At 38.5% G+C, this 25,504-nt stretch overlaps 1 protein-coding gene across 2 annotated transcripts; it reads left to right on the top strand.

The window, feature by feature from the left end:
* Nucleotides 1-37: 37 nt before the first annotated feature.
* On the top strand, nucleotides 38-24,775 carry LOC108679010 (serine protease filzig). 2 transcript variants are annotated; one of them, XM_018167517.2, is made up of 9 exons: nucleotides 38-309; nucleotides 15,305-15,777; nucleotides 16,114-16,234; nucleotides 16,460-18,744; nucleotides 18,930-19,107; nucleotides 19,433-19,585; nucleotides 20,025-20,140; nucleotides 22,228-22,382; nucleotides 23,055-24,775. In XM_018167517.2, exons 2-9 carry the CDS (start codon nucleotides 15,627-15,629, stop codon nucleotides 23,211-23,213), a joined length of 3,318 nt encoding a protein of 1,105 aa, XP_018023006.2. In that variant the 5' UTR covers nucleotides 38-309; nucleotides 15,305-15,626; the 3' UTR covers nucleotides 23,214-24,775. The 2 variants fall into 2 exon arrangements, with proteins under 2 accessions (XP_018023006.2, XP_018023005.1); XM_018167516.2 differs by lacking the exon at nucleotides 22,228-22,382 and adding an exon at nucleotides 21,739-21,893 and having other exon boundaries at nucleotides 40-309.
* The last annotated feature ends 729 nt before the right edge of the window (nucleotides 24,776-25,504 follow it).

Here is a 25,504-nt window from a genome sequence, read left to right as displayed (position 1 = left end):
TTATATAATATAGATTAATTTGTATGTCGTAAATTATTTAACACATTTTCTTAATTTGACTCGTAAAACCTTTCATCGTCGTGGGAATGTCGTTTTATTATTACTGTTATGCAAGACCTCCATTGAAAACCTTATGCTATTTACAGACTACAGATATGTGTATCTTATCTTAGCATAATTATTATCATTCAATTTGAAGAATAAAACGTTTGGACACTCGGTGAAGTGTTCGGATCACCTCTTTCAGTAACAGTGCTGTGCTCCTCATTCTGTGAGACAAGCCTTCCTGGGTGACCTCAATTTGGTCAGGTGAGTTTTTAGAACACGGTACTCAGTCGTGTTCCTTACTAAAGCTAGCTGCAGGGTGTTTTTAGTAAAGTTTCTCAGTGTGTCTATTACTAACCCTCTAAAGGCGGAGTGTTTTCAGAATACGCTCTTCAGTTGTGTTCCTTACCGGTTCTCGAGCCCTCTAGCGGCAGATTCTTATGGGAACATGGCTCGCTCTCAGTCATGAAAATCACTAACCCTACGGCGGCAGTTTTTAGAACAGGGTCATCAGTCGCGTACCTTACTAGCCCTCTGGCGTCAGTATTTTCAGAGCAAGCCCCTCAGTCGGGTACCTTAATTGATCAAGCGGCAGTGTTTTTAGAAAATAGATCTCAGTCGTGTACCTCACTAACCCTCAAGCTTCCGGGTGCTCTATAGTCTAGGAACACGTTCCTCAGTAGTATCTATCACTATTTTCTAACCCTCTGGAGAAACGTGTTTTTTGAAAATCTCTCATCACTAATGAACGAAACGTACCGACCTTCCAGGTCCTACTGAAAACACTAGCGGCACAGTTTTTCTAGCACGCTGTCCCTAGTCGTAAGAATTACTAACCCTCTAGCGCCATAATGTTTTTAGAACCCAATCGTCAGTCTTGTACCTTACTAACTCTCTAGCGGCAGTGTTTTTAGAACACGGTTGTCAGTCAAGTACCTTACTAGCCTTCTAGCGCCATAGTGTTTTTAGAATACGTTTGTCAGCCGTGATAACAGTACCTTACTAACCCTATAGCGCCACAGTGTTTTTAGAACTCGTTTGCCAGTCGTGCACCTTACTAACTTTCTAGCAGTAGTTTTAATAAGAACACGGTTCTTAGTCGTGTACATTACCTACGCTGTTGCAGCCTGGTATTTCAGACGAAATCTTAGCAAGTTTAACTTGTACTTATGGGCGACGACTCAGTCAAATTTACTAATTAATCATTTGCGAACGTTTTTTCTTTCAATTTGATTAAATTTAAATTCAATATTTAAATTCAGACCTGTGATCCTGTTTTCGGATTACAAAAAAACTGTTGCTTCATTGATTCATAATCTAAATTTATGGGCTTGGGTGACGTTTTCGTTTATTTTATTTTGATTCAATTTGAGATCTGATTGACTTAAGGGAAATATTCCCTAAATATTACCATTGACTTTAGGGAAATATTCCCTAAAGTCTATGCAAAACAACTAGCTTCAGCCGTTATCGCGTTTGCGGAAAAACATTTTAATTAATGCAGTCAGTATTTTCCCACATCTATTAATTGAGAGGCGATAAAAACGGTGAATCCTTTTTCGTGAAATTTCTGCCTCTGTAGTGTCTTCACTTTCACTCGAAGCGCTTTCACATGATCAGCGAAACAGTATTGTACAAAGGCGCTTTGTGGTATGCGATCTCCCTTGTCAATCTGGCTGACCCACAATTGATGTGCAATCAGCAAGCGTTTGACTGAATAAGTGATGCGCTGCACTTCATTTCGAGATCCCGAGTATAGAAGTAGGTCATATAACAACTCATTGCAATTATCGAAACTCACGCTTTTTTGGGATGGGGATGGGAGAATGCTTGGTACGCACCTTCTGTTCAAAGTTTTTTTTCTTTTATCATAGATTAGTTAAGTTAATAAGAATCATCCATGAATTATGATTTGATTCAACGCTTGCATGTACTCTAACAAATAATCTTTCCGTAAATTTAGTAGCAAAACCAAAGCTCATATATATATGTGTGTTTGAATTTAAATGTTTTTAAGATAAGTTCTATCATTAGTTCTGTGTAATTAAAACTTGTATAAACAATTGCGAAGGCAAAATTTACTAGTGAAGCATGAAATTCGAAAAAGATCATAACTAAGGAAGAGATGGAGTATAAAGGAAACATTGGTCCCCACCTTCATATTAAATAATTTGAAAGAAAAATTGTTGAAGGCGTTGTCTGAAATTAGTTTAGAAGTAATTAAACATAGGTTTATCAACACTTGGACTAATCAGTAATTTTCAGATAAGTTGTTTCCCATGTATAACGAGATTTCTTATGCGTTAGAGATCTTTTATAGTTTGTAAACATGGTTGTGTGCAGTGTTCATCGATGTACGTCGGTGTGACATAACACAACTTGTAAACTTATAGGTACTAGAGTTGCTGTTCATCTTGAAATGAGTCACCGTACGAGCAATCTACCCGCGTACCTAACTCAAGCATCATCAATGATATACATCGAGCATCGTGATGTCCGTTAATCGGAGATTTCTGAGTTTTATCTTCCACGCTCAAATTAAATTTGTACGTGGAATTTAATATATTATGATATTAAAAACTCTCGGTATATATTTTTACAGAACTATATCTTGAATAATGCCTCCAGCACACATCAACAACAAAAGTCGAGCTCTGGAACTTCACTTACGACATCTCCGAGCAGGCGTACAGATACGTTACGTATCTTCCCGCGCAAATGTTTTGATAATACCACCTCTAGAGTTACGTCATCAAGTCAGCACTTACGCCACTCGTAAGTCGATTTTGCGTACTTACGAAGTTTTGATAATACGGCCCCTGAACATTTCAAGAATCGGTAACTGGCCAGACTTAGTGTATTGGTTAAACGCTGACACTACGTATAGTACAACCACGATAACCTCTTTATATATTGTTAATATACCGAGTTTGAGCAGTTTTTCTTCGCACTATTTGTGCATTTAGCTTTGTCAGGTTTTAACTTTTTAAAATCTTTTCTCGCCATAGCTTCTGTATGTGTTGGTTATACATTATTTATGATAGCTTGTCTCCGAAACATGTCAATGATAACAAAATTAATATGTATTGACTTTTGTTTTCTATTTTTCGATAATTTATGCTTTAAGCAAGACATTGATCTCAGCGCAAGATTCTATAGTCATTGGAGTAGGAAGAGAGGCGTAGCGGCAAAGCTGACCTCATCAGCAACCGTATTGGGAGCAGCGCAAAAGGTAAATTAGGCCACCAAGATCAACTCAGAACCTAGGCTGATTAGAATCGCAGCCACCAGCTCGAGTCGTCCCTCCAGTGCATTGCTCCCGAAACAGCATTAGATTGCTGTTTAATGCAGTTCAAACTCTTCGCTAATGGCCAAGACTTGCTGACACCAATAGAAATTTCATATAAATGTGCCAGGTTTTGTTATTTTCACTTTTGTGAATACTATTGCCACCTAAGAATATTTATTTAGGCAAAGAAGTTTGAATCTAGTACCTTAGAGTGCTGGAATATGTGCTGCGACGAGCCCGACGAACTTTTTGACCTGGAGGGTGGCGTGACACCACCTTAAAATCACATTTTCAGGCCGATTGAAAAAATTATCAATCACTTGAATATAACCGTCAAACTCGTGTATTATTTCATAGATGAAACAATGCAGTATAATATGTTTAATTAAACTGCGAATAAAATCTTTAAATGCATTACAAGAACCATTAACGATCATCTCTCTTCAACGAAACGAAACACATCGCGTGAAAACCACAATATTCGCGTTCGAGCTCAGTCGAGACGCACAATGAAATGTCTGAGGATTTTAATTGTCGTCGCAGACGGGCCTGGCTGCAACGAATTGCAGGGCTGCCGAGCGCCGCAAGCTCAAAAAAAAAGCGCCACCTCTGATGTCCTCATAGTAAAAAAAAATCATCCGTAAAATTCAGTACAAAATATGCAGAGCAAAATGTACCTATATACAGTGATAGAATGGAGTGAAGCTACGCTATGCAGTTTTGTGATCGAGCTGCTGAATCCCATTTTGTGAGATTTTTTTGTATTTTATATTAGTTAATCAGGTCCCATTCGTTTCTCAAGTTTCAATTAAGCACTTGTGTTCATCCAGCCCTTTCGATCATAAGGATTTAGATGAAAGGATACAGGTTTACGTCCATTTCTAAAACGTCCATTTCTAAAATCGTTGTAGTACTTTAATTCTTGTAGTATTGCTGGCGTCAAACTCTGTTCTGAATATTGTTGATGTTTTCTCTACGATGATGCTTCTGAATAGCATATGGGTTGAGTTTTACGTGTTTCCAAAGAAGCCTTTTTGCAACTTAGACTAGCAGTACTTAACTTGTTGACGGAAGTGTTGCTCCGTTCGATGCACGCAATAAAGTTACGAATCTAAATCATGTGATACTGCAACCTCTTGAAGTATCTTTCAAGAACATTTCCTTCTAGAACAGGTTATATTTTCTTTCCATCAACTTTTTGTTCAATCTTATCGTTCTCACCATCACTCGCCTTCCTCCTTCACGCGAACCGTCGCCTGAGGAGCTTTTCCGTGACTACCTCTGCGACCTCCTCGAGTCAGTGAACCGAGTCTGAAGTCTCAGTCAGAGCATCCTTCTCGATTTCCAAGATTTGTCAACATTCGAGTCCCGCCTGCTTACACTTCTCGTCTGGAGTTGCCGGTCATTTTGACTTTATTGAATTTACCTCGTCAATAAATTTTAAAAACTAATTTATCAGAGGCAAAACCAATTCTACAATCCCAATCCACTTCCCACAGCAACGTTGCGTTCTCATGCCACGCCTGAGTGCGTTGCCATCTGCCGCTATGTCTTGCCTGGTGTTAGTAAGATGGCAACGCTGCATGCGATGTGAACTAAATTTCCTAGTCTTAGCGCATCGTCAGATAATAATTCTTCAATAGAATTCCTTTGCTATTAGCTACAAATAATTTGAACCTGTTCCATTCTTGCTCATGCTCTGTGAACATCAGAAAGCGCATCACTGAAGGTTATCATGCAGCGCTGGACGGTTTCTCTGACAAGGTCGGCAAGGTTACTTAATGCTTGCATAGCTACTTCCCCTCTTACTTCTTCTTGTTTCCTATGTTCTATGCACCTTTTAAATTCAATTGACAATAATTTTGCTTCGAAATGAGAAACATAATTTAGGTATAAGATTACTGGCGACAATTTCCTCAAGGGTTGTCCTTGAAACCGACCTGCATGCACTGCACAAGTCAAGACACGCAGTACATTTCACAAAGTTTGGCGTTTTTATTGTGTAAAATACACCTAAAGCAGATATTGATTATCATTGTGGTAGTGTACAACATAGATATTTATTCAATTACTACGAACTACATATATAAATTTACGATTCTCACCCGAAGACTAGTTCTTCCAACGAATCCGTTCAAGAGTATAACTCAAATATACGGAATACGTTCCATATACAGCCTTATTCTAACAATTGTCACTATATACAGTTGATTGAGGTTGTACCACTCGGCGTATTCATGTACTCAAGTATAATGGGATACTCTTAAAGTGTCAGTGGCTGCAGCGCAACAACAAAATAGGCAAAGTTACTGTGATCTAGCCGTTCGCATGCGGCGAGTTCTTCGAAACATAATCAAAATCTTCTATTTCACGGAAGCTATTTTATTTGAAGTGTAAATATGGTTACCGTTAACGATAAGTTTCAAAGAAAATTATCGACATGCATCACGCGCGTACTTGCAAAATCTTTGCTGTCCTTTAGTACTGCATATTTTACATATTTTTTTATCCTGATAGCATTTGTTTGTGTATTCTGGACTTCAGTTTAGAAATCAGGAATAAGATAAGGTTGATTTATCGTAGAAGTTTTCGTTTTCATTTCCACTAGAAATTTAATTGTTTAATTCAATTAATGTTAATTGTTTTCCATCGCAATAATGATTTCATATAATGAATTAATATTGCTTTATTTAAATAATAGCATTCAGTCAATTTTATATTATTGTAGTTCTCTAAAACTGTTTCATTATAAATAACTAATACAACTCAGAGTGTGCAACTTAGATAATTGCCAGCAATATCCTGTTACGTTGCAATAGACTAGCGACATCTCAACACCTCCGCTGTGAAACAACAATGCTTCTAATACCTCCTCATTGATACACTGCATGGCATGCGCGACAGCGGCTTTCTACTACAATCAATAGACTGCTATTAAAATTACCCAATCTTCCGTTGGCCGTAGCGCTGCGGTTCCCCGTTGTGTTGCCACTCCTCGCATATCCCGCCGGCCGTTACATGATCGACACGATGCTATCATGCGAGCCATGTCCGTGATGCGTGAAGTGGTAGCGCCCGCTACATATTTAAGTAGCGATACGAGGTTTTGCCGCTACAGCGTTACCTCTACATTTATAGATAAAGCCTTTAGATTTACCTAATAGTATTAAATATTATTTAAAACCAGCATGATACATACATAATATTAATTACAAAATAAAACTCTACGAAAGATTTCGTTGTAATGTTGTCAACCTCAGCCTGTTAATAGTGTCAACATGTTAGTTGTTACCAGAGGTGGGCAGTAGCGCGCTACATGTAGCGGCCGCTACAATGTCGGTAGCGGCAGCGGCACTACATTTAAGCCATTGTAGCGGTAGCGGTAGCGCCCGCTACATTTAGAGCATGTAGCGGAAGCGGCCGCTGCCTTTCAAAGTAGCGCTGCCCGGCTCTGTATAAATGTATGACGGTAAGCCAAAGTTTACACCACATCAAAAATTGATTAGTCTCGTTATGTCTCGTTAAAATGGCTGTAAATTCCGGGAAATTTTAAGGTACCTATTTTAACCGGGACGTCCCGTCTCGTCTCGGTATCGTCCCGGAATTCCAACGGAAGGCTAAAAATTGTCCCGGTTTTTATTGCGAACCGGGACAGAGCCTGTTGTCTCGTCTCGTCTCGTCTCGGATTAAAAAAAATACCAAACGCAGGAGTCTAGCGTGAAGCTTGCATCAAATTTCAATTCAGCGCCTGGACCCATAAAATTGTTGATTAAGAAGCTGACGATCAGCCCATGGGACTTGGTGCCGTTACTGCTACTATCCCGTTATGATGACGGCTGCGGCTCAGGAGGCGATGCTGCTCGTCGTCGTAATTTGCTACTTAGGATTATTCTGCAACTTTGATCGCTGTTCCCAAGAGTTTGTTACTGTATTTTATGTTAGAATTTATGATCTATTTTGACATAAAAATTTGAACCTTTCTTCTGCTTGTGCTGTAACTTTTGTTCTTCCTACTCTGTTTCGACTACAGGCTAATTACTTTGTTAACTAAAAAAATGTATGATGGTTTGTTTTGAAGTTTATGTCTTTTTTATTTGTAATTAAAAATCAATATCCCTACAATATCAATAATATTTGATGTGATTCGATGGTCAATCGATGGTTTTCGTACAATGAATTAAAAATAATATCTTCAGGAGGCATTTTATCATTTATTTACCTTTATTCAAACGTCGATAGGTCTTATACTCCATTCGAAACTGCTACCAGCTTTAAAAACCCTGAACATATATTTCGAACTTAGTCTCACCAAAAATCTAAACCTTTGGAGAGAACAATTTAAAGACATCTTGTAGTTCAGTCTAATGTATTTAAATTCTGAAAATGACTGATGAGCCGTTATTTGTCGATCGAACATCACTAATAAAAGTGCAATGGGACTTCGATGAATTGTCATTTACATATCATTTCACATATTGATAGGTCTTCGAATTTTTATCTTCGATTAATAAAAATCTTCGGCACTCGGCAGTTCTAATATTACATTTATTGATAATTTAAAGACAAATGTTGGCGAAATTGACTTAGTTGGCTGGCGTTGCCTTTTTTTATATTTGGTCTTAGGCTGCGTCACGTAATTGAACACAGAGCCAAAAATTGCCAGCCTGGGCTATGTCTACTTTATGCACCGTCACGCAACAGAAATCTGGGACAAATATGATCGATCGTGCGGTAGCTATTCTAGACGCATTCACTTGACAAATATTGGAAACAATTTAAATGATCGTGTTGCCGGTGCTTCATGCACTGTCACTATAAAAAAATATAGGAAACTAATTTGAGCGATCGAGTAGTAACGGCCTAAGGCGCCATCACGTAACAGAGCCCGGGACGTGTCTTGTTCGCTCGATCATGCGTGTACACTGTACACTGTACACTGTACATCATATAAGCAAGAGGAAATGCCCCCGCGCTTTCTCTCTGGGTTCGTGGGCTGCTAAAGCTTTCTTGGCCTCGTCTTCAGCTCTGTCTTTCTCTTGTAAGCCAGCGCTGGCTGCGCACTGGCCTAAGACTTCCAAGCTCTCTCTGCTTCCGTCAATACAAAATGTCGATCAAGATCTTCATTATCGTTTCCCAGCATGGAGAAAGTGATGCTGCCCATATGGTATGCACTGTGGGATGGCCTATTTTGGGACGACCGCTATTCCAGCTTTCATTCCTCATTTAGAGCGATGATCCGTCTTCGTTATCTTAGGCTTCATTAAGTTGAAGCTTATAATGATGCGAGGCTAATTTGAAAGTCTTTAGACCATAAACCGTTATCCTTCAGCTCGTGAGTAATGAGCTGCAAGAATGACTCGTGTCGTACTCAACAGAGTTTGGTAAAAATGACATAGATTTTTTTCTCAGTTTAGACTGTTGATTTTTGTGGCCTGTGTCCATAATGATAATTTCTCACGAATTACTTTGCAAGCCCGAGATAAAAATTTATAAAGCTTCAACTCCAGCGTTAATTCTGCAAGCATTATTCTGCGATATTTCTGGAAGATCTTATATTTTCCTTCCATGTACGCGTTAGTCTCATTTCATCTTCTGCGAGGAGGATGGAAATTATTCTATATTTTCATGTGGTAAACGAAAGTAAAATTTACGTTCATGTGAAACCGAAACGGACTATTTTCTCGGAAATAACTTATAACTTATATTTATATAACCCATCAGTTTCATTGAGTGGATTATTTGACTGTATATACTTAAAGTATATTCGCTTCAAACATGGTGTATCAATAAAACAACAATATTCTAAGCAATATTCTAACAAACTCTAATTATGCGGTCTGCTAGCAAATATATGTTTATCTCAGTAGATAGCATAACGAGCGCATGGCGCCATTTTCCATAAACAGCTTAAATTATAGTTTACCAACCATTTACCCCAAATCTTACCCAACAAAATTTGTTAATTTTGTTGGGTAAGATTTGGGGTAAATGGTTGGTAAACTATAATTTAAGCTGTTTATGGAAAATGGCGCCATGCGCTCGTTATGCTATCTACTTATCTCCCATCGGATAAGTGAGTCCGTTATCCTGCTCTGCAGTGAACTTTATTTTTGACTCTAACTTAATTAAAGCTCCGATAGAATACCAATCGAATGTTTGTCAGGTCCCTGGTCGATATAAGATTCTTCCTCTCCCGATTGTGATAATATCTTATCTTGTATTATTGTTCATCTGCTTTATTCGTGCACTGCAATTGCAATTGTTCGCTCTCATCGGTTTTCTCGAATCATCAAGTTTTTTTTTATTTAAATCGACTGAAAGCTGATATGAAAGGCAGAAATTTAAGTTATTTTCATGTAAATTCGTTCATCAGCCGAATAGATGATCAGTGAAACTGGAGCTTCAAATAACGGAGTTGCAACCAGCTATCCTCTCTATTTTGGAGCTGAACAGGTTCTCTGTGGCACTACCGCCCCTTCCCCTCTCTTGCTACTGAGATTCAGGTTAAAACATCAAGCTCTCATCAAATGTTGCTTAACTGGATTCTGATTCACACGCTATACAATCCAGTATTTGCGAAGGCTTATCTTATACACGTATATCTGTTGATTAATGCCCAACTGATCGTATACGTTCTACGCAGACTAACGCTAAATTTAATGTCCTATTTCTTGTATGTTATCTGTGGTATGACCTCTAAATTTCCTCATTAACAGATAATGGGGCTGCTTTTTCTCTGGACAATCTTGATCGCCACAGAATAAAAGACTTTCTTGGACTAAAAAAACTAGGTTGATCTCTTACACTCTGAGAACGTACATTCATAAATGTTGAACATTTTCGAACGCTCATCGTTTCCAATGTTGCGCTCGATTACATCTTTCTCCATGTCTTTAAAGCTAAAGATGTCGTATCTTAAACTTGATACTTTAGGTTAATAAGGTTCCATTAATAACTTTCATTTTGTTCTCTTTGACTGCCTGGAGTGGTGATTTAGTTCATTTGTCACGGTAAAACGATCATGGAGTAGAGAAATGCAATACTGACGGACAATATATGTTCAGCCATGGACATTTATGATGTTATATAGTGGTGAGGGTGGGATTTTGAGAAAGTGTGATTTATTTTTTCATGCTGGGACACATTTCCATGTTCATTACAAATTTTTTCATGTATTACACGAGTTTTTAGTTCTAGAAGGGCTGCTGTGATTGATATGAATTGCAGATTGCTTTCAAATTTTGGAGACTTATTGTTAGTTTAAAATTATCTTATGATTTATTAATCGCTACAATATGCACGAGTATTTGATCTATCACGTCCGTAAATAACGTGAAAGAATCATTAATTAAATCAAACTATTTTATAAGATACGGCAGTGGAGCGAAAAATTTTCGCCGTAGTGACAGTATAAAACGTAGAACAGTTGTTCCATAACAGCGACTCTTGATTGTACAATTGGTGACTCTTCTGATATAAGGATCGAGGTAGCTAAGACCAAGTCATTGCAAGTCATCGCATCACAGTGACTGTGTTTAATGTAAAATAGTAACATTTTTATGTAAGCAACGCGGCAACTGAGAACAAGTCATTGCATTACGGTCACTTTTTAATGTAAAATAGTAACTTTTTTTATGTAAGCAACGCGGCAGCTGAGACCAAGTCATTCCAGGTCATTGCATTACAGTGACTTTTTAATGTAAAATAACAACTTCTTTGATGTAAACAACGCGGCAGCTGAGACCAAGTCATTCCAGGTCATTGCATTACGGTCACTTTTTAATGTAAAATAGTAACTTTTTTATGTAAGCAACGCGGCAGCTGAGACCAAACGGCAATCGTGTAGCTGTGTTGCACGGTCCAGCGCTGGGCGCTGTGAGTGGCAGTGGCAGAATTTGGGTCACAGGGACAAGGGGATGTGGCGCAGCGGGTCCAACGCATGCCCCGGGGCACCTGCAACATGGCGGCATCTTGTGCCACTTTGTGACACAACCTCCTCATGGGTGCAACATATACACTGATATGAGACTATTTTGTCTACTCAAACTCTTTAATTCAATTAAATTTTGGACCTGTGAAGGCGTTTCTGTGGAACGTTGCTTCGTGTGTATCGTTGGTGCCCTAAAATGTTCCTCGGTGTTTCTTTACTAACTTATACATTTTACTGTTGATATATTCTGTTTACTTAATTCGATTAAAAGAGGCTTACATTTGATACAATCATTTGTGTGCTGCAAGAGTTGTGTTGCCTATTTCGGTCATGCATTCATCGTTTGGAGAAACAAGCACAGAGATATAGAAAAAAGGAAAAAACTCCTATATTGCTTGTATTTTCTATTTAAATTATACGTAGTATTTTTTTTAATAATTGACTACGCTCTACAAAATTTAATACTCGGTTGTGTTTTATTCTCATAGCTGAACCGTCTCCGAGGTAGAGTTCAGTGATGACGCCGTACGTTGTGTCGTCCGCTTTCTCTCATTCCAGCTATTGCAGAGCACGGATCCTGCTATACAAGACGCGGAGGAGGAGAGAAATGTTAATGTATATGCGCGCTACATTAGGCAATGTACAGCAATACTCCCACTAGATCTGGAAGAGGTTTATCTTCACTAGCAGTGAAATTAAATTATCAACAAGTACAATATTTTCGAATTGTTTCAAAAATTATGAGAAAACCTCATAATCTATAATGAATCATTAACGATTTCCCGACTTGAAGGCTCACTTTCACTCAAGCATTCACTTGGTGAGGAATTTACATGAAACGACTACCCGAATCCTAAATATATGCAATTACCATATCTTCTATTGTATTTATTCAGAGAGTGAAATGTCTCTAGTACGAATAATGCTCAGCAGCTGAGGGTTGGATACCACTTAGTTTCTAAAGTTTGATTTAAATTATGTGACACTGAGTCACATAAGTGGCCTTGCTATCATTGTGCACTGAGTGTGTGTATATACGCAAACTTGATGAATTTTTCAGTTGGTGTAAACATTTTTATTGATCATGCAGACGATTCTGAGGGCAGTGCTGTTAGTTTGAACAATCTTTGCGTTAAATTTGAGTTCGGAAGGTAATAAACTTTATTCAGTTAGATGATGCACTGGAATTTCGTAATCAAATCGAATGAAACGCCAAGCTTTCTATGTGTTTATATAATTCTGTTCAACGTTTCTACTATTCTTCAAGGCATCGGTAGGAATGCATGAGTGGAACTGTTAATCCGGGAAGGAATAATTGCCCGCCTCAGGAAAGAGTGTTGTCATGTAGTCGAGACCGTTACACTTGCCTGACTCCATCATGCGGCCTTGCAATGCGCCGTACGTGTAGCAGGCTCCTCAACTTTCTCTGCTCGAATTAATAATATTATTTGTTTCTGAGATGAATTTTAAGCAACTGAATTATGCTTTAAATTCATCAGCAATAGTTATGGAATATTGCTTCATGATCGAACTTTACAAGTGACAAGCGTTTTTCTAATGGTGGATTTCTTGCTGGGGAATTTGGGTCGGGCTAGATTTAGTCGTAATTTTGGGCTGGCAAATCAATAATGTAGACCACCGTTTGCATGGTTCTGTAGCATTGATTCGCATTTTTTGGTGAGTGAAATAAACTGAAATTTACCGCACTGTACGTGACACTGACGATTTTTTTCCTAAGTAAAATTCATATCTCATGTACACCGTCCCAATGTTTCAGTAATAAATATGTTGAGCTTCACTACGGTGCATTGCCCACTTCACCGGATGAATGTGCTTCGAGTGTAGGCTTAATGATGAACAAACTAAGTGCTGGTGGCAGGTGCCAGAGCTCCGTTACATCGCTGCCGCGCTGCAGGTCAGCTCAGCGGTTTCTGCTTGCCATGAGTTCCCAACGTCGGGGCAATGATACAGAAAATGCAACAACTTTATAACTCCAACTTCGATCGCCCTAATTGCATAAAAGTTATGATTTCATTCGTTTTATTCTAAAGTTTATATCAGCATAATATGTCTTACTTCATATATCGGGGACTTATTGTTAGAAATTGAGTGTGTAATAGTTTGTTTTCTAGGCGAGCCTCAATTACTGCGGTTGCAGATGAACCGTTGACCGTGATGAGTTATAGTCGCGAGTGTTGATGAAACCGTTGCTGATAATTTGCCTTTTGATTACCGCTTGCGGTTTACATGCTTTTTTTTCCACTGGTTGACCGAGTTTTGAAACTTTATTGAAAAAATCGTGGATAATGCTCTTGAATTACGTACGCACTTGATTGTGCATATTAAGAACACAAGGAATTTAGATTTATATGCATAGCTACAGAAGGAAGCATTGGTTTTCCAAGATTACGAACTTTCGATCAATATTAATACAATTTAAGAAATATTTTGTTTTACTTCTATGGCACTCGTTAAGTTCATAAAACAAAGTTTACATTATAACATTTCGTCGCTTAATTGAGGCAGGGCTTAATTGAGGTCGACCCAGGATTAGGGAAAAATGAGGTCATCACTTACGGAGATTTTCCACCTCGTTTTCGACTTAAGGACGGAATTTTCGCTTAAATTTAATTAATTAAGAAATTTTCCCCCTGTTCCGAGTTGTTTCAAACGCTCGCCGGATGCCAAAGCTCTACAACTGCTGTGCATCGGTAGGAAACAACTCATAAGACTTAAAATGCTGAGTGGAAAAAATGATTGCACCTTTTCTTCTCTCGGCGAAACTCATACCTCATCGGCTAGACAGAAGTAAGAGTCTACAATGAGTCACGACTGTGGAGCCACGGGCCGAAGCTTTAACCCTGCATGACACACATTTTTAGCCGGGACTGCGGACGGCGCGGCGAGCTACGGGGTTGAGCGTCGTGTACCGGATACCACATTCGGGGGAGACACGTCCCACTGACCTCAACGCTCCTAGCTTGAGCCCCAACTTCATACAAGGAAGCTTGCAGAAGTTACTTCGGTCATGAGGCAGTGAAAGCTTCGGTACCATCAAGTCCTGCCGCACCGGGGTCAATATTCCGCGGAATGTTGACCGCAGTGTTGGAGGAACTAAGTTATATCTTATCTTGCCCAAATCACTTAGGGGCTGACGATGATTATTTTTCTAATCATTTCCAATTTACTTGCTATTTATAATACCATGATCACGAAGATGACACATGAAATCGTATTGGAACCCCCCGGCTCCAATTTGTGCACGCTCATTCAATTTTGACCGTAAAAGCTAAGCAAAGTTTAGGAAAGTGGTTCCAGTAATAAATTGAATTACGCTAGCTTAGGACACGATCCTATCGGGGACCCAATTTATAGATGTGCATTTGGTTGTTGATTCACATTTTATGGCTAATTTTACTATGCAATTTATGAAACCAAGTGTGTCTTTATAACTATATAGGACGTTAAAGTTATTTGGGAGGTCAGACCAGTGAGCGCGTCGCGAGACTTTCTTTTGCATCACATGGTGCAGGCGGCCTGGCGTGTTATATGGGTCACTGCTAATCTTCAGTGATGGTCAGAACGTCGCACGCTTTGCGCTCCATCAGCGCCTCGAATTTCTTTCCGTTAAACTATTTGCACTATTTGATATTAGTCAATTTACTCAATTCTGCGTCACCACTAATATCGAGGTAGCTAGTTAAAGCGTTAAAACTTGTTGTCCCATTATATACACGAGAAATGTTGCAGGCTGAATTATTTAAACATAAAGGGATGATATACTTTAATTCATAAACCTGTTTTAAATTGAAAGAAGCCTTCCTTTGAACGAATATTTTCTACTTTCGAAATGAAACCTGTCCTCCATCAATACCTACAAGGAATGATCATTGTCTGCAGGATTGAATTTATAAAATTAAGTTAGAATCCGGCAGAGTACTTTTAGTGCTTATCAATACTCATATTTTAAGCAAGTCATAGTGTGTATAGCTTGTTTCAGTTGATATAGTACTCTAATTCTGTGATCTACTTTTTTTCAGAAGTGCAAAAGTAACCATGAGATGAAGATACGGAAAGTCGCGGAAGAAAAATCTGCCGACTGTCTCCAAGTGAACCCAGTTGTTTCATCTAAATCCCTTGATCGACACATAACTAAATAATGAAGTGATATTTTCATTTAAATCTACACAAACAAGCTCAAAACCGTGCCATTCTCTCCGTTGCTGACAGGCCATAATATTTTATATCGGGTCATTCTGCAAACATAGCTTTCAGGCTTATTCAAAGAGTTCGATAGTATTTCCGAATAAAATAAGATCTCGTCTTTCACCGGCTACGACACGTAACATTTCTGAGCACAAAATGAGTTCTTGGAAGATGAGCAACGGCCCTCGCCCGGACACTGACCACAGTTGCAGGAACATCGTTTGGCTCCTGGTAGCTGCACTGATGTGTCTGCCGCTGCTGGAGGCTGTTCACCCATTCTCGTACTACGTCAACCACGCGAGAAAAGGTACCAGATAAATGAGATTATTGTACATCTCCACCACTCCATGAGCTTAAGAGCGGCGTTCAATTCGATAATTTCTTTAACTATAATAACAGGGTTCATGCCTGTAATTAACAAGAATTTCTTAACAATATTAATTGTTTTATAGATTTTTGTGATCTTTGACTTTTATTAAATAGTATTAAATAGTCATATTATTATTTTTAGTTTATTATTTAGTTTTTATTATTCTATGATGATGGAGATCCGGATTCAATACAAGTTACTTCCTGGTTTACAACCCGATCATACAAATGTTCTATTGCTGTTGTGTTCTCTAACTATTTTCGTCTGTTGCAGGATATGGTCGCAACATTCAGCCTCTGCCTTGCGCAACTAAAAAAGGAGACACCGGCGTGTGCATGTTTGCTTGGGACTGCATGAAGGCTAACGGAACTCATCTAGGCACTTGCATTGAAAGGTAAAATTCCAAAATCCGAAACTAATAAAGAAAATTGTATAATCCTGTGTATGGAACGCACTATAAGCTTGATTTGAACTTAAAAATTTGTATAAGAGTTCTTTCCTGTGACTGATGCTGTATTTTCATTTTAACACTAGTTTTCTGTAAAAACTGATTCCAATTTTGTTTTAAAAGAAACAAATTTCATAAAATTAGATAACTAACGTTATGCTTGTCTAACAGGTTTTACTTCGGTTCATGTTGCAAATTGAAACCAGGCGCTCAGAGACCTGTGCACACGCCGATGAAAACTGACATCATTGTTTTGGCGACGACCAGTGAACCGGAGACCACTGACACCGATGTTACTGTACCTCCACAATCTGTTACCGGAAGTAATTTGCTGGGAATGGTTAGTGGTCAAATTGACATCGGTTCAAATATTCCCGAGACCAGCTCACTTTCTCCAGTTATATCAGATACAAGTGATGTCGAGGAAGCATTAGGTGTTGGTCAAGCAGCCCTTCCAGTATTTCCTTCAGAAGCCCAAGAAACGGGAACGCACCCCCAGAGCCCTTCGAAATTAGACATGGAAGCCATAGAACAGCAAATGGTCAAAGAGGATGAAATTAATCACGTAACAACTGCTGAAGAAAATTATTTAAATGGCACAAACGTATCTACAAACGATCAAACTTCCGCAACGGTTGCTGACACGCAGAGTTTCACTGAAAAAGATCCAACTTATTTGACGTCGGGAGAAGCTCAAAGCACCGTGACCGAAGCTTTTGGTGCTGCTCAAACCCCAGCTGTGACTGAGCAAACTGAAGCGTCATCTGATAATGACCAGGAGAATGCCAATGTGATTGTCGGCAATCTAGAACAAGATTCTCTGGTGAATCAAGAGAAAGACGGTGCTGCAGATGACAAGGAAAAAGTTTCCACTGCAGGTGAACAGATAATTACTAGCCATGAGGTGTCACATGGCGCGGATGATCAAAATAAAGTCACCGAAGTCACAAGTCGCCCAAGTCAAGACTCTGATGGCCAACTAACTTCAGTTGGAGTTACAAATGTAACTTCTGTTGAATTTGAGGATGAAACATTAGCGACTGAAGCTCCTGTTGAGGCGTCACAATCAACCCACGAACTAACTATTCCAGAAAATGAGGAGTCTTCGTTTACGCCGGCTGAGGAAAGCAGTGATGGAAACTCATTGACATCTGTCGTCCCAGGAACTCAAGTTACCGAGGCTCCCTCCGACAGCGGCTTTCCATCTTCAAGTGACAAGGAGGAAGTGAGTTCACCAGAAGTTACTGAATCTAGCATTACAGGAACTGATTCTACATTATATTTAGAAATTAGCACTGAAACGTCAGTTTCAATTGATGGCTCTTCTCCAGTCAGTTCTTCCAAGCCCGTTGACGAAAATGGATCGAAATTGCAAACTTCAGAGACAGAACTTAGCAAACCACAAACTTCTGAAGTTGATGAAATCGCTCAATCTACTGACGAGACTGACGTACAAGATACTACAACCGAATCACAACAGACGGAAAGTACGTTTGTAACAGAGACAGGTTTCACCCAAAGTGGGTCTGACTCTGGATCACAAAGCGATAGTGATGATTCATCCTCTAAGAACCATACTGTGGGTGCTGGTTCTGCCACTTCAGTTCCAGAAAGTGCCGGGAGCCAAATTGTGGCAGAAAATGAAATTAATGTCGGTGAAAATTCTATTTCCAGCGCCGTTGCTCCAGCCGATGCCATTGAAGGTGGAACTACTGGAGACGATAAAGAAAGTGCAAGCATCAGTGATGGAGTCCCAAGTGTTGGTGATAAGGAAGCTGGTGCTAGTGAAGTAATTGCCGGAGTCGATGATGAAGCTGACAGTGTTGCTGGTGGATCTGCTGGTATAGATACAAATGTTCCTAGTAGTAGTGTTCCTGAGGACACGGCTAGCGAAACTGATCAAATGGTAATATCAGTTACGTCTGAGCCAGAAAGTGGAACAGAAACGCCAGATGACATTGCTCTAATCAATGCGAGTGAAGCATCACCAAGTGAAAGTTTAACAGGAGATACAAGTACAGATTCTTCTTCATCTATTGACAATACTATTGTTCCTGGAATACAAATAGTGCCTGCGTCTATCGGTCTTACGAATGAAACTATTTCAATTGATTCTCCTATAGAAAGTAATGACGAGGCTTCTGAGAGTAGCGTGACTCAAGATGAAACTTCTGGAAATGATTCAACCACAACTATACCAGAAGTAGCGACTGTTGTAGACTTTGTGCCTGCGGTACCCAGCAGCGGCGAAACGCCCACGACTGAATCCAGCCCCGTTGAGGGGGAACCTAGCGACGTACAATCAACTGGTTCCGAAGTTTCAGATCCTGATGAAACTGGAACTGTGGTTGTTGGAATTGATGCTCAGCTCCCGAATAGAACTCAGCAAAAACCCTCGTTCGAAACTCAAGAAGACCAATTATTGCATCGGTTGAACACTTCGTCATTTAGAGAAAGTGAGTACGCTGCATTACTTTTGAAATTGACGGATGGTACACACACAGCAAGCAATGAGCTAAGCCTTATCTCGATACTTGATGTCATACCTTCTAATTATCCAATAGAGTTCATTTATTGCATCTGCTTTCATGTTTATATAGGAACTTCTGCAATAGCAATGCATCATGTTCGTTTGTTTCAGTTTGTGGGCAGCCAGTGTACCCCAGTCGGCGAATCGTAGGCGGATCTCAGGCCAGCTTCGGTGAGTGGCCGTGGCAAGTGTCGCTGCGTCAGTGGCGTTCCGTCACGTACTTGCACAAATGCGGCGCTGCGCTCGTCAACGAAAACTGGGCCATCACTGCAGCGCACTGTGTCGAGAAGTGAGCTTTTAACAAGAGCATTATCACTCTTTGAACCTCTTGCATTATCACTGAATGATTTTGTTCATACTCATCGTTTTTTTCTTATTTTTATTTATTTATATTAATACTTGCTTGTTTTTGCAATGAAGAGAAAAAACAAGTCCATTGAGAAATAAATATATAATTAATAACGTCTCACTAACAAATGATCAATTATGAGTTTTAATAATTTGTGGGCTCATGGAAATTTGTATTTTTCCCTCGAGGGCATTTTTATTTCATTATTAAAGAGGTAGAATAATTTACTATTTTATTAATTTCTAACTAGTATTTCTTGCATCAGCGTTCAGCCTGATCAGCTGCTCCTGCGACTGGGCGAGTTCGACCTGGAGCGCGCGGACGAGCCCTACGGTCACGTCGAGCGCAAAGTCCAAATCATAGCCACACATCCACAATTCGATCCCAGGACGTTCGAATACGACTTGGCTCTACTCAGGTGAGAGTTGAATTTCTTTTAGTTTAAACATTATTATTTCTTTATTTCATTATTTTGAAATATTTATTTTTTGTTTTTCGTCCCTCTAACAAGTCTGCATTAGAGGCATGATAATTTCATGCCGGAATGGTTCTAATTGAACGATTAATTTTTGCAAATTTTGTTGATCACGGAGTAAAATTTTTGCTGTAAAGAGCTTAAGGTATTCAATTAATAGTAAATATATACACAGTTATATATTATTTTTTTCTTCTGTAAATGGGTGTTATTTTATGTTTTTTATTTTTATTTTATGTCTCCGGAATCGTCGATTTCCCTAATGTTGCAAGAGCAACGTAGAGTAACAAGTTAAGAAACAAATGACACATTCAATAATATTAATGGAAAGTGTTATATAATTCAATTATTATTCCATATTAAAACTGAGTATTTTTGACAGATTTAATGAGCCTGTGAGCTTCCAGCCGAACATAATTCCGATCTGCATCCCTGACGACGACTACGACTTCATTGGCGACACTGGCTTCGTGTCAGGCTGGGGACGCCTCTATGAAGGTAAGAGCTCCTCGAACCCGACGTTGAAAAAATATTATTCTGCTTCCAAATCCTCATCTACATTCAACTGATTCAGCTTGTTTTTTAATGAATAAATCAGAAGCTGCGGGTATTGACGCACAAACTCTTTAAAAACATTCTTACCCAATTATTTTTCGGATGCCAATCGAGCATAACTAACTAATATTTTAACTATGAATACTTCGACACAAAACTCAAACTTGATGAGCTTATAACTTTTAGTTCTGAAAATAAGAACTCTGGTGCGGAGACGGTGCTCCAAAAATTTAAATTCATTACGTGGTACGGGTTAATTTACAATGTATAGTTTAAGTGAAAAGTGCAACGATTAAAAAGCAAGTTGACTTTAGTTTTGTTTCAGAAATGATGTACATATTTTTCGCATGCTTGTTGAGGCAATTATTGTAAATTTAAAACTTGTACAAAACTAAATATATGTAAGTGGATGTTAAAAAATTTCACAAAGAAATCGGTTTCCAGGTTCCTTTTGAGTGTATAATGATCATGTGGAAATGTACAAATAATTTTTCTGAAAGACATAAGCATTTAATCAATTGATTGAAATGATTTATAATTCAAAATTACGATGACGATTTTGTTTGTATTTCGTGCTTTTGTGGGACAAAAAAAATAGCCGCACTATGATTGAATTTCGAATATCGACTGAATTCTCTCTCTGAAATATTGTTTTATATACTGTGGTCTACAAAATTCGCTAATTTTTTGCTTTAGACTGACTGACATTTTTATAACGTGAGTTTTCCATTGCTGGTGCTTCACTTTGCTGTCCCTCTTATTTTGCTCTTTTAGTTCATAAAGTTGCAGCTCTATTAATATGAATAGAATTCCGTTTCTTGAATAGCTTTTTTTTATAATCAACATAACCCCGCATGATTGATTCTTCGGAATTTATAATTGTAAATTTTTACCGGTATAATTTTTGAGATGGGGTTTTGCAATTCTTTATCGTGACATTTCATCAGCTTTGATTTTTAAATGTTCGCTTACATTAAAATTATTCTAATTTGCCTAGGGTGATGGTGCTTTTTTCCTTGCATTCAACACTCTTGCTTGTTGCTTCGTTTATCTCGAGTCTCAAATTGCCTCCCTGGTGTGCAACAAGTGTACAGAAAATTATCCAGGTTGTCACGCCACACTTTTTAGTAGTTTTTCCATGGGATATTAGAGATTAAATAATAGGCGAATTAAAACATTCGAAAAAAATATACATTGTACAAAATTTCTGACATAGTAGTTCAATTTTCTGGCCTGAATTTCTACATAGTAGTTCAATATACATGCATGTATATTTTAATAATATAATTGTCAATTATCTGATTACGTTCCGCTTAGTCATTGATGAAAATTTAATTACAAACTGAATTTTTGCTCAAAAAGTTTGCATCAAATGAAAGCCTTTAAAATTGAATAATGTATGAAAAAAACATAATAAATCAAGTCGAGTGACTGTAGGCGAGGGTCTGCATTAATCCGTTGCTATTTTGTGGATCTTTGAAACAGTGATGGAATGTTTTTTTTGTGCTCATCGGACGTGGACTATTTTTATGTTTCGACAGACGGGCCGCTTCCGTCATTGATGCAAAAGGTCCCAGTTCCCGTGATTACCAACTCAGAGTGCGAGGTTATGTACAGGAATGCTGGCTATATCGAAGATATCCCAAACATCTTCATTTGTGCTGGATACGAACTCGGGAGAAGAGATTCATGCGAGGTGAGTTCCGCACTCGGTACTCTTGTTATTCTGTCCTCCTTACACCCTCTGTCTCCCCTCTTCTTTTCGCCCTATACTTCCTCCTCGTTTCTTTCCGAAACAATCAAGGAGAAGCCAATTATTTTGAGAGCAAAGGACTGATCACAAACAGCAGGTGACGAAGGATTCGTCGCACAGGGACTTTACGTGCGCATCACAATGGCGGAAGAACGAAAATGACTGGGATTACAGACGGAACGACTGATTGATTGGACAGGGTAGGTCAATTCCTTGCAATGGACGGCTTCTGTGTGGCCAATTATTCACCATTGGCGTCGGTTGCGATCCTGTGCAGCTGGACCTCTTCACGCAAAGTTGCAAGCCGTGGCAGTTCCTGTGCTAGAAAATCAGGAGTGTTCGAGAATGTTCTTACGGTCGTTCGCCATGGTTTCCGTGCCTGACATTATGATGTGCGCAGGATATGATACAGGCAAAATGGATGCGTGTGAGGTAAGAATATCGTATGTGTGAACAGAGAGAGCAGACGTAACGATGCTCCAGGAGCTACAAATGATGTACTTCTTCTCTGAGGTTCGTCCAACTTTAAGAACTGCTTAGGAAGGAAGAATTTGTGGGGGGGGACATAATTCATGTCATAAACGATTTCGTTTTGATGTATGAGTTGTTTTCATGATGAGATCCTCATGTTCATCAAGCTATTCAAGCGTTTCCTCTGAATTCCATATTAGAAAAAAATTTCGTAACACGTTTTTGTGACAGTTTTTCATCTTTTTCTATGCTGTAATTAATTGGTGGCAAGCAACGCAGCCTCAACTAACTGCTGACCACCAACAATTTTGCAATTACACCAACACTGGAAGAGGTTCAGTTTTCTTAATAGAATCTCAGACTGCCAGTAAACTTTAATTTTATGAAGCAAATTGCATGCAAAAATTTGCTTAACATAATTTGAATGATGATGTGAAATATAGTAAAATCTACCTTGTACTTGCGTCATTTTACTACAACATGTTACACTTCACTGACCATTTCTGCATTGGATACCGGAACCTAAGAGCTAAAAGTTCCCAATTTAGCATTTGTATAGTCCCGTTGTAGGTTCGTTACACATTTTCCCTACTTTTAAGTTCACACTTGACATGTTTGATGATTGTTGTGCAGGGCGACTCAGGCGGACCGCTTGTGATCCAGCACAAGGACTCCTGGAAGCTAGCGGGCGTTATCTCCTGGGGCATCGGCTGTGCGCTACCCAACCAACCCGGCGTCTATACCAGAATATCTGCATTCAGAGAATGGATCAATAAAATTATTGTATTTTAGCACCAAGTTGTTGATATTAGCAACATGTTAGAAGAAGTGATAAAGTTTGGTAAAAAATAATAACTCAGGCAATTCCTACCGGCTATGGCATGGCGTTAACCTTCACTTGTTTTACTAGCCGGTCAATCCTTGCCTGTCAGAAATTTTGTTTTAACTTTTCGTTTATTTATTTATATTATAATATAACCCTAATCAATGGAGCTATTGAGATACTGTCCCCTCGGTAATAACTGCTGGATAACAACTTATATTAGACCTAAAAATCATCTAAGAGTCTTCCTCCTTTTTCATCCTCTATTGCCAATCTTATTATCCATTTTTTATTTATTGTTACTGATTTTAGATGGATCAACTTTGTTATGTGCTATTTATTTAATTTATGTGTTGAATCAGGAAGATAGATTGTAAGCTGGCTTGCACTCATTTGAAGCCAGAAAAAATTTACAAGAAAATGTAAATATGCAGTAGAATTCATAGCGTTCTAGATAGTTACCGCATTTTTAATTAATGATGATTCCATTACATGGTGTCTCGACTATTTATTTTATTTATTTCGTGCTGTTATAGATAACTTGAATCTCGCATTTCCAACTTCACTACAGGAAGTTACTCCCATATAAAATTCCATTGAAAACTCTTCATTGGAATTTCGATTTTTTGTCTATTCATGTAAATCGAACGAATTTTATTGGTTCCTCATAAAGCACGAATGCCTAACAAAAGTTAGAACTCGCATTTCAATTCCATTATATTTCATCGTTATCATTGCAATGCATTTTGTGCTACAATTTAGGGTGTTACCATTGAGACTTGAGTTCACAACTTATGATTTTATTTTCTTTGTTGCATAATTATTTCTTCAGCAGATAACTTTAGATTGAATGTGGCATGCCTCTATTTATTTCAGGGCTATAGTATTATGAACAACTTCTGTTCAACGTTGATTATGAAATGGCATTGGATACTAACTCCTTCGTCAAGTCTGTTGATTGTTTTATTTGAGTGTGAACACTTGGGCACTAAGAGGTAACTCTGCATTTGTTTTTAGTCTTTGTTATTTAATACTTATTGCCTCATCTAAATTCATTTCTACTTCCTGCCATTGAGAGAGAGTTCTTTCACAAATGAAGCGTTTAAACCATATTTTGTTTTATTCATGACAACCCAAAATCAAACTCGTAATCAAACATGGCAGGTAAATTTCACGGATAATTACACTCTCTGAGGGATTCGGTAATGAAAAAGATGTAAATCTCACCACATTTTTTGTTCCATAATATTATTGAGTTCATGAGATTTTATATTATTGATAGTTTTTGTTCGAATTGGTTGGCCATTCCACTTGTATTTTGTTATACCCGATTTTTAGATATCTTTGCTTAAATTTACCGCGTGCTGAAGGTACTAATTAGTAATTACTAGCTTGATTATGGAGAAGAGGATGGCATGTTGTTATCTTTCTCAGATGGACCTTTATGATTTTAAGTCTTCCTTTTCATACATCTGTTGATGATGCGTTTGTTGTACAGCTTTTTAAAATGTTAAATATTTTTTACCTATAATACACGTTTGTTTTTCCTCTTGAGAGTGTCATTAGATGAGAAGTAGATGCGGTGCTTTGAAGAATAGGCACACAGCAGATTGCCAGGAATTCTATTTGACTACAGCCATGAATAGGCAGAAATTCTGAAAATTATCCTATTTATTTTTTGAACTATTTTCATTTTTGAAGTGTGTTTCACGCTCATGGCATTCCCTTAAACACGATTGTCATTATACGGACCAAATTAATTCATTTGAGTACTAAAACTAATGCGAAACCTTGTACAAAAATGTTCAGCACTCTAATACAAGCTGAGAACAGAATTGGCTCTCTAACAAATTTTTGAATTATCTTCACTTAAAGCACAACGGAGTGAAAAATCATAGCCTGCGTTGTTTAGCCTTTCCTTGTGATATTCACGCAATGCAGTTCCTTTCATCCGACATTAAATGGATCGACATAAACAAAGTACATACGAACACAATCTTAAAATTTTAAACGGATATGAAAAGCAGAAGTAACTTTGAACCGTACTCCAACAAGGTGGGGACTTCAAATTTGGCTTTGTGGTCCGGTGGTTAAGGCCGGTCCACACGCTCAGTTTTACACTACGATTTGTCTGCGCAGTTTTAAGTCGGAATGAAATCGTTGCAATTTTTAGAGCGTCCACGCGGTGCCGACTGATCTGTGTAGTTTGCTCAGTATCGCGCGATCTCGCCATGGAGACGTCTCGGATAAATTTACGGCC

Source organism: Hyalella azteca, unplaced genomic scaffold, assembly GCF_000764305.2.
Source record: "Hyalella azteca isolate HAZT.00-mixed unplaced genomic scaffold, Hazt_2.0.2 contig2735, whole genome shotgun sequence".
NCBI lineage: Eukaryota > Metazoa > Arthropoda > Malacostraca > Amphipoda > Hyalellidae > Hyalella > Hyalella azteca.
Note: the sequence above shows the minus strand (reverse complement) of the source record. Positions and strands in the feature narration are given on the sequence as shown.

What these genes read in the sequence shown, in the direction of transcription:
- LOC108679010 (XM_018167517.2), top strand. Translation starts at nt 15,627, where the DNA reads ATGAGTTCTTGGAAGATGAGCAACGGCCCTCGCCCGGACACTGACCAC. An exon ending in CGTCAACCACGCGAGAAAAG is followed by an intron (nt 15,778 to 16,113) that starts GTACCAGATAAA and finishes CGTCTGTTGCAG; the next exon opens with GATATGGTCGCAACATTCAG. An exon ending in GCAGCGCACTGTGTCGAGAA is followed by an intron (nt 19,108 to 19,432) that starts GTGAGCTTTTAA and finishes TTCTTGCATCAG; the next exon opens with CGTTCAGCCTGATCAGCTGC.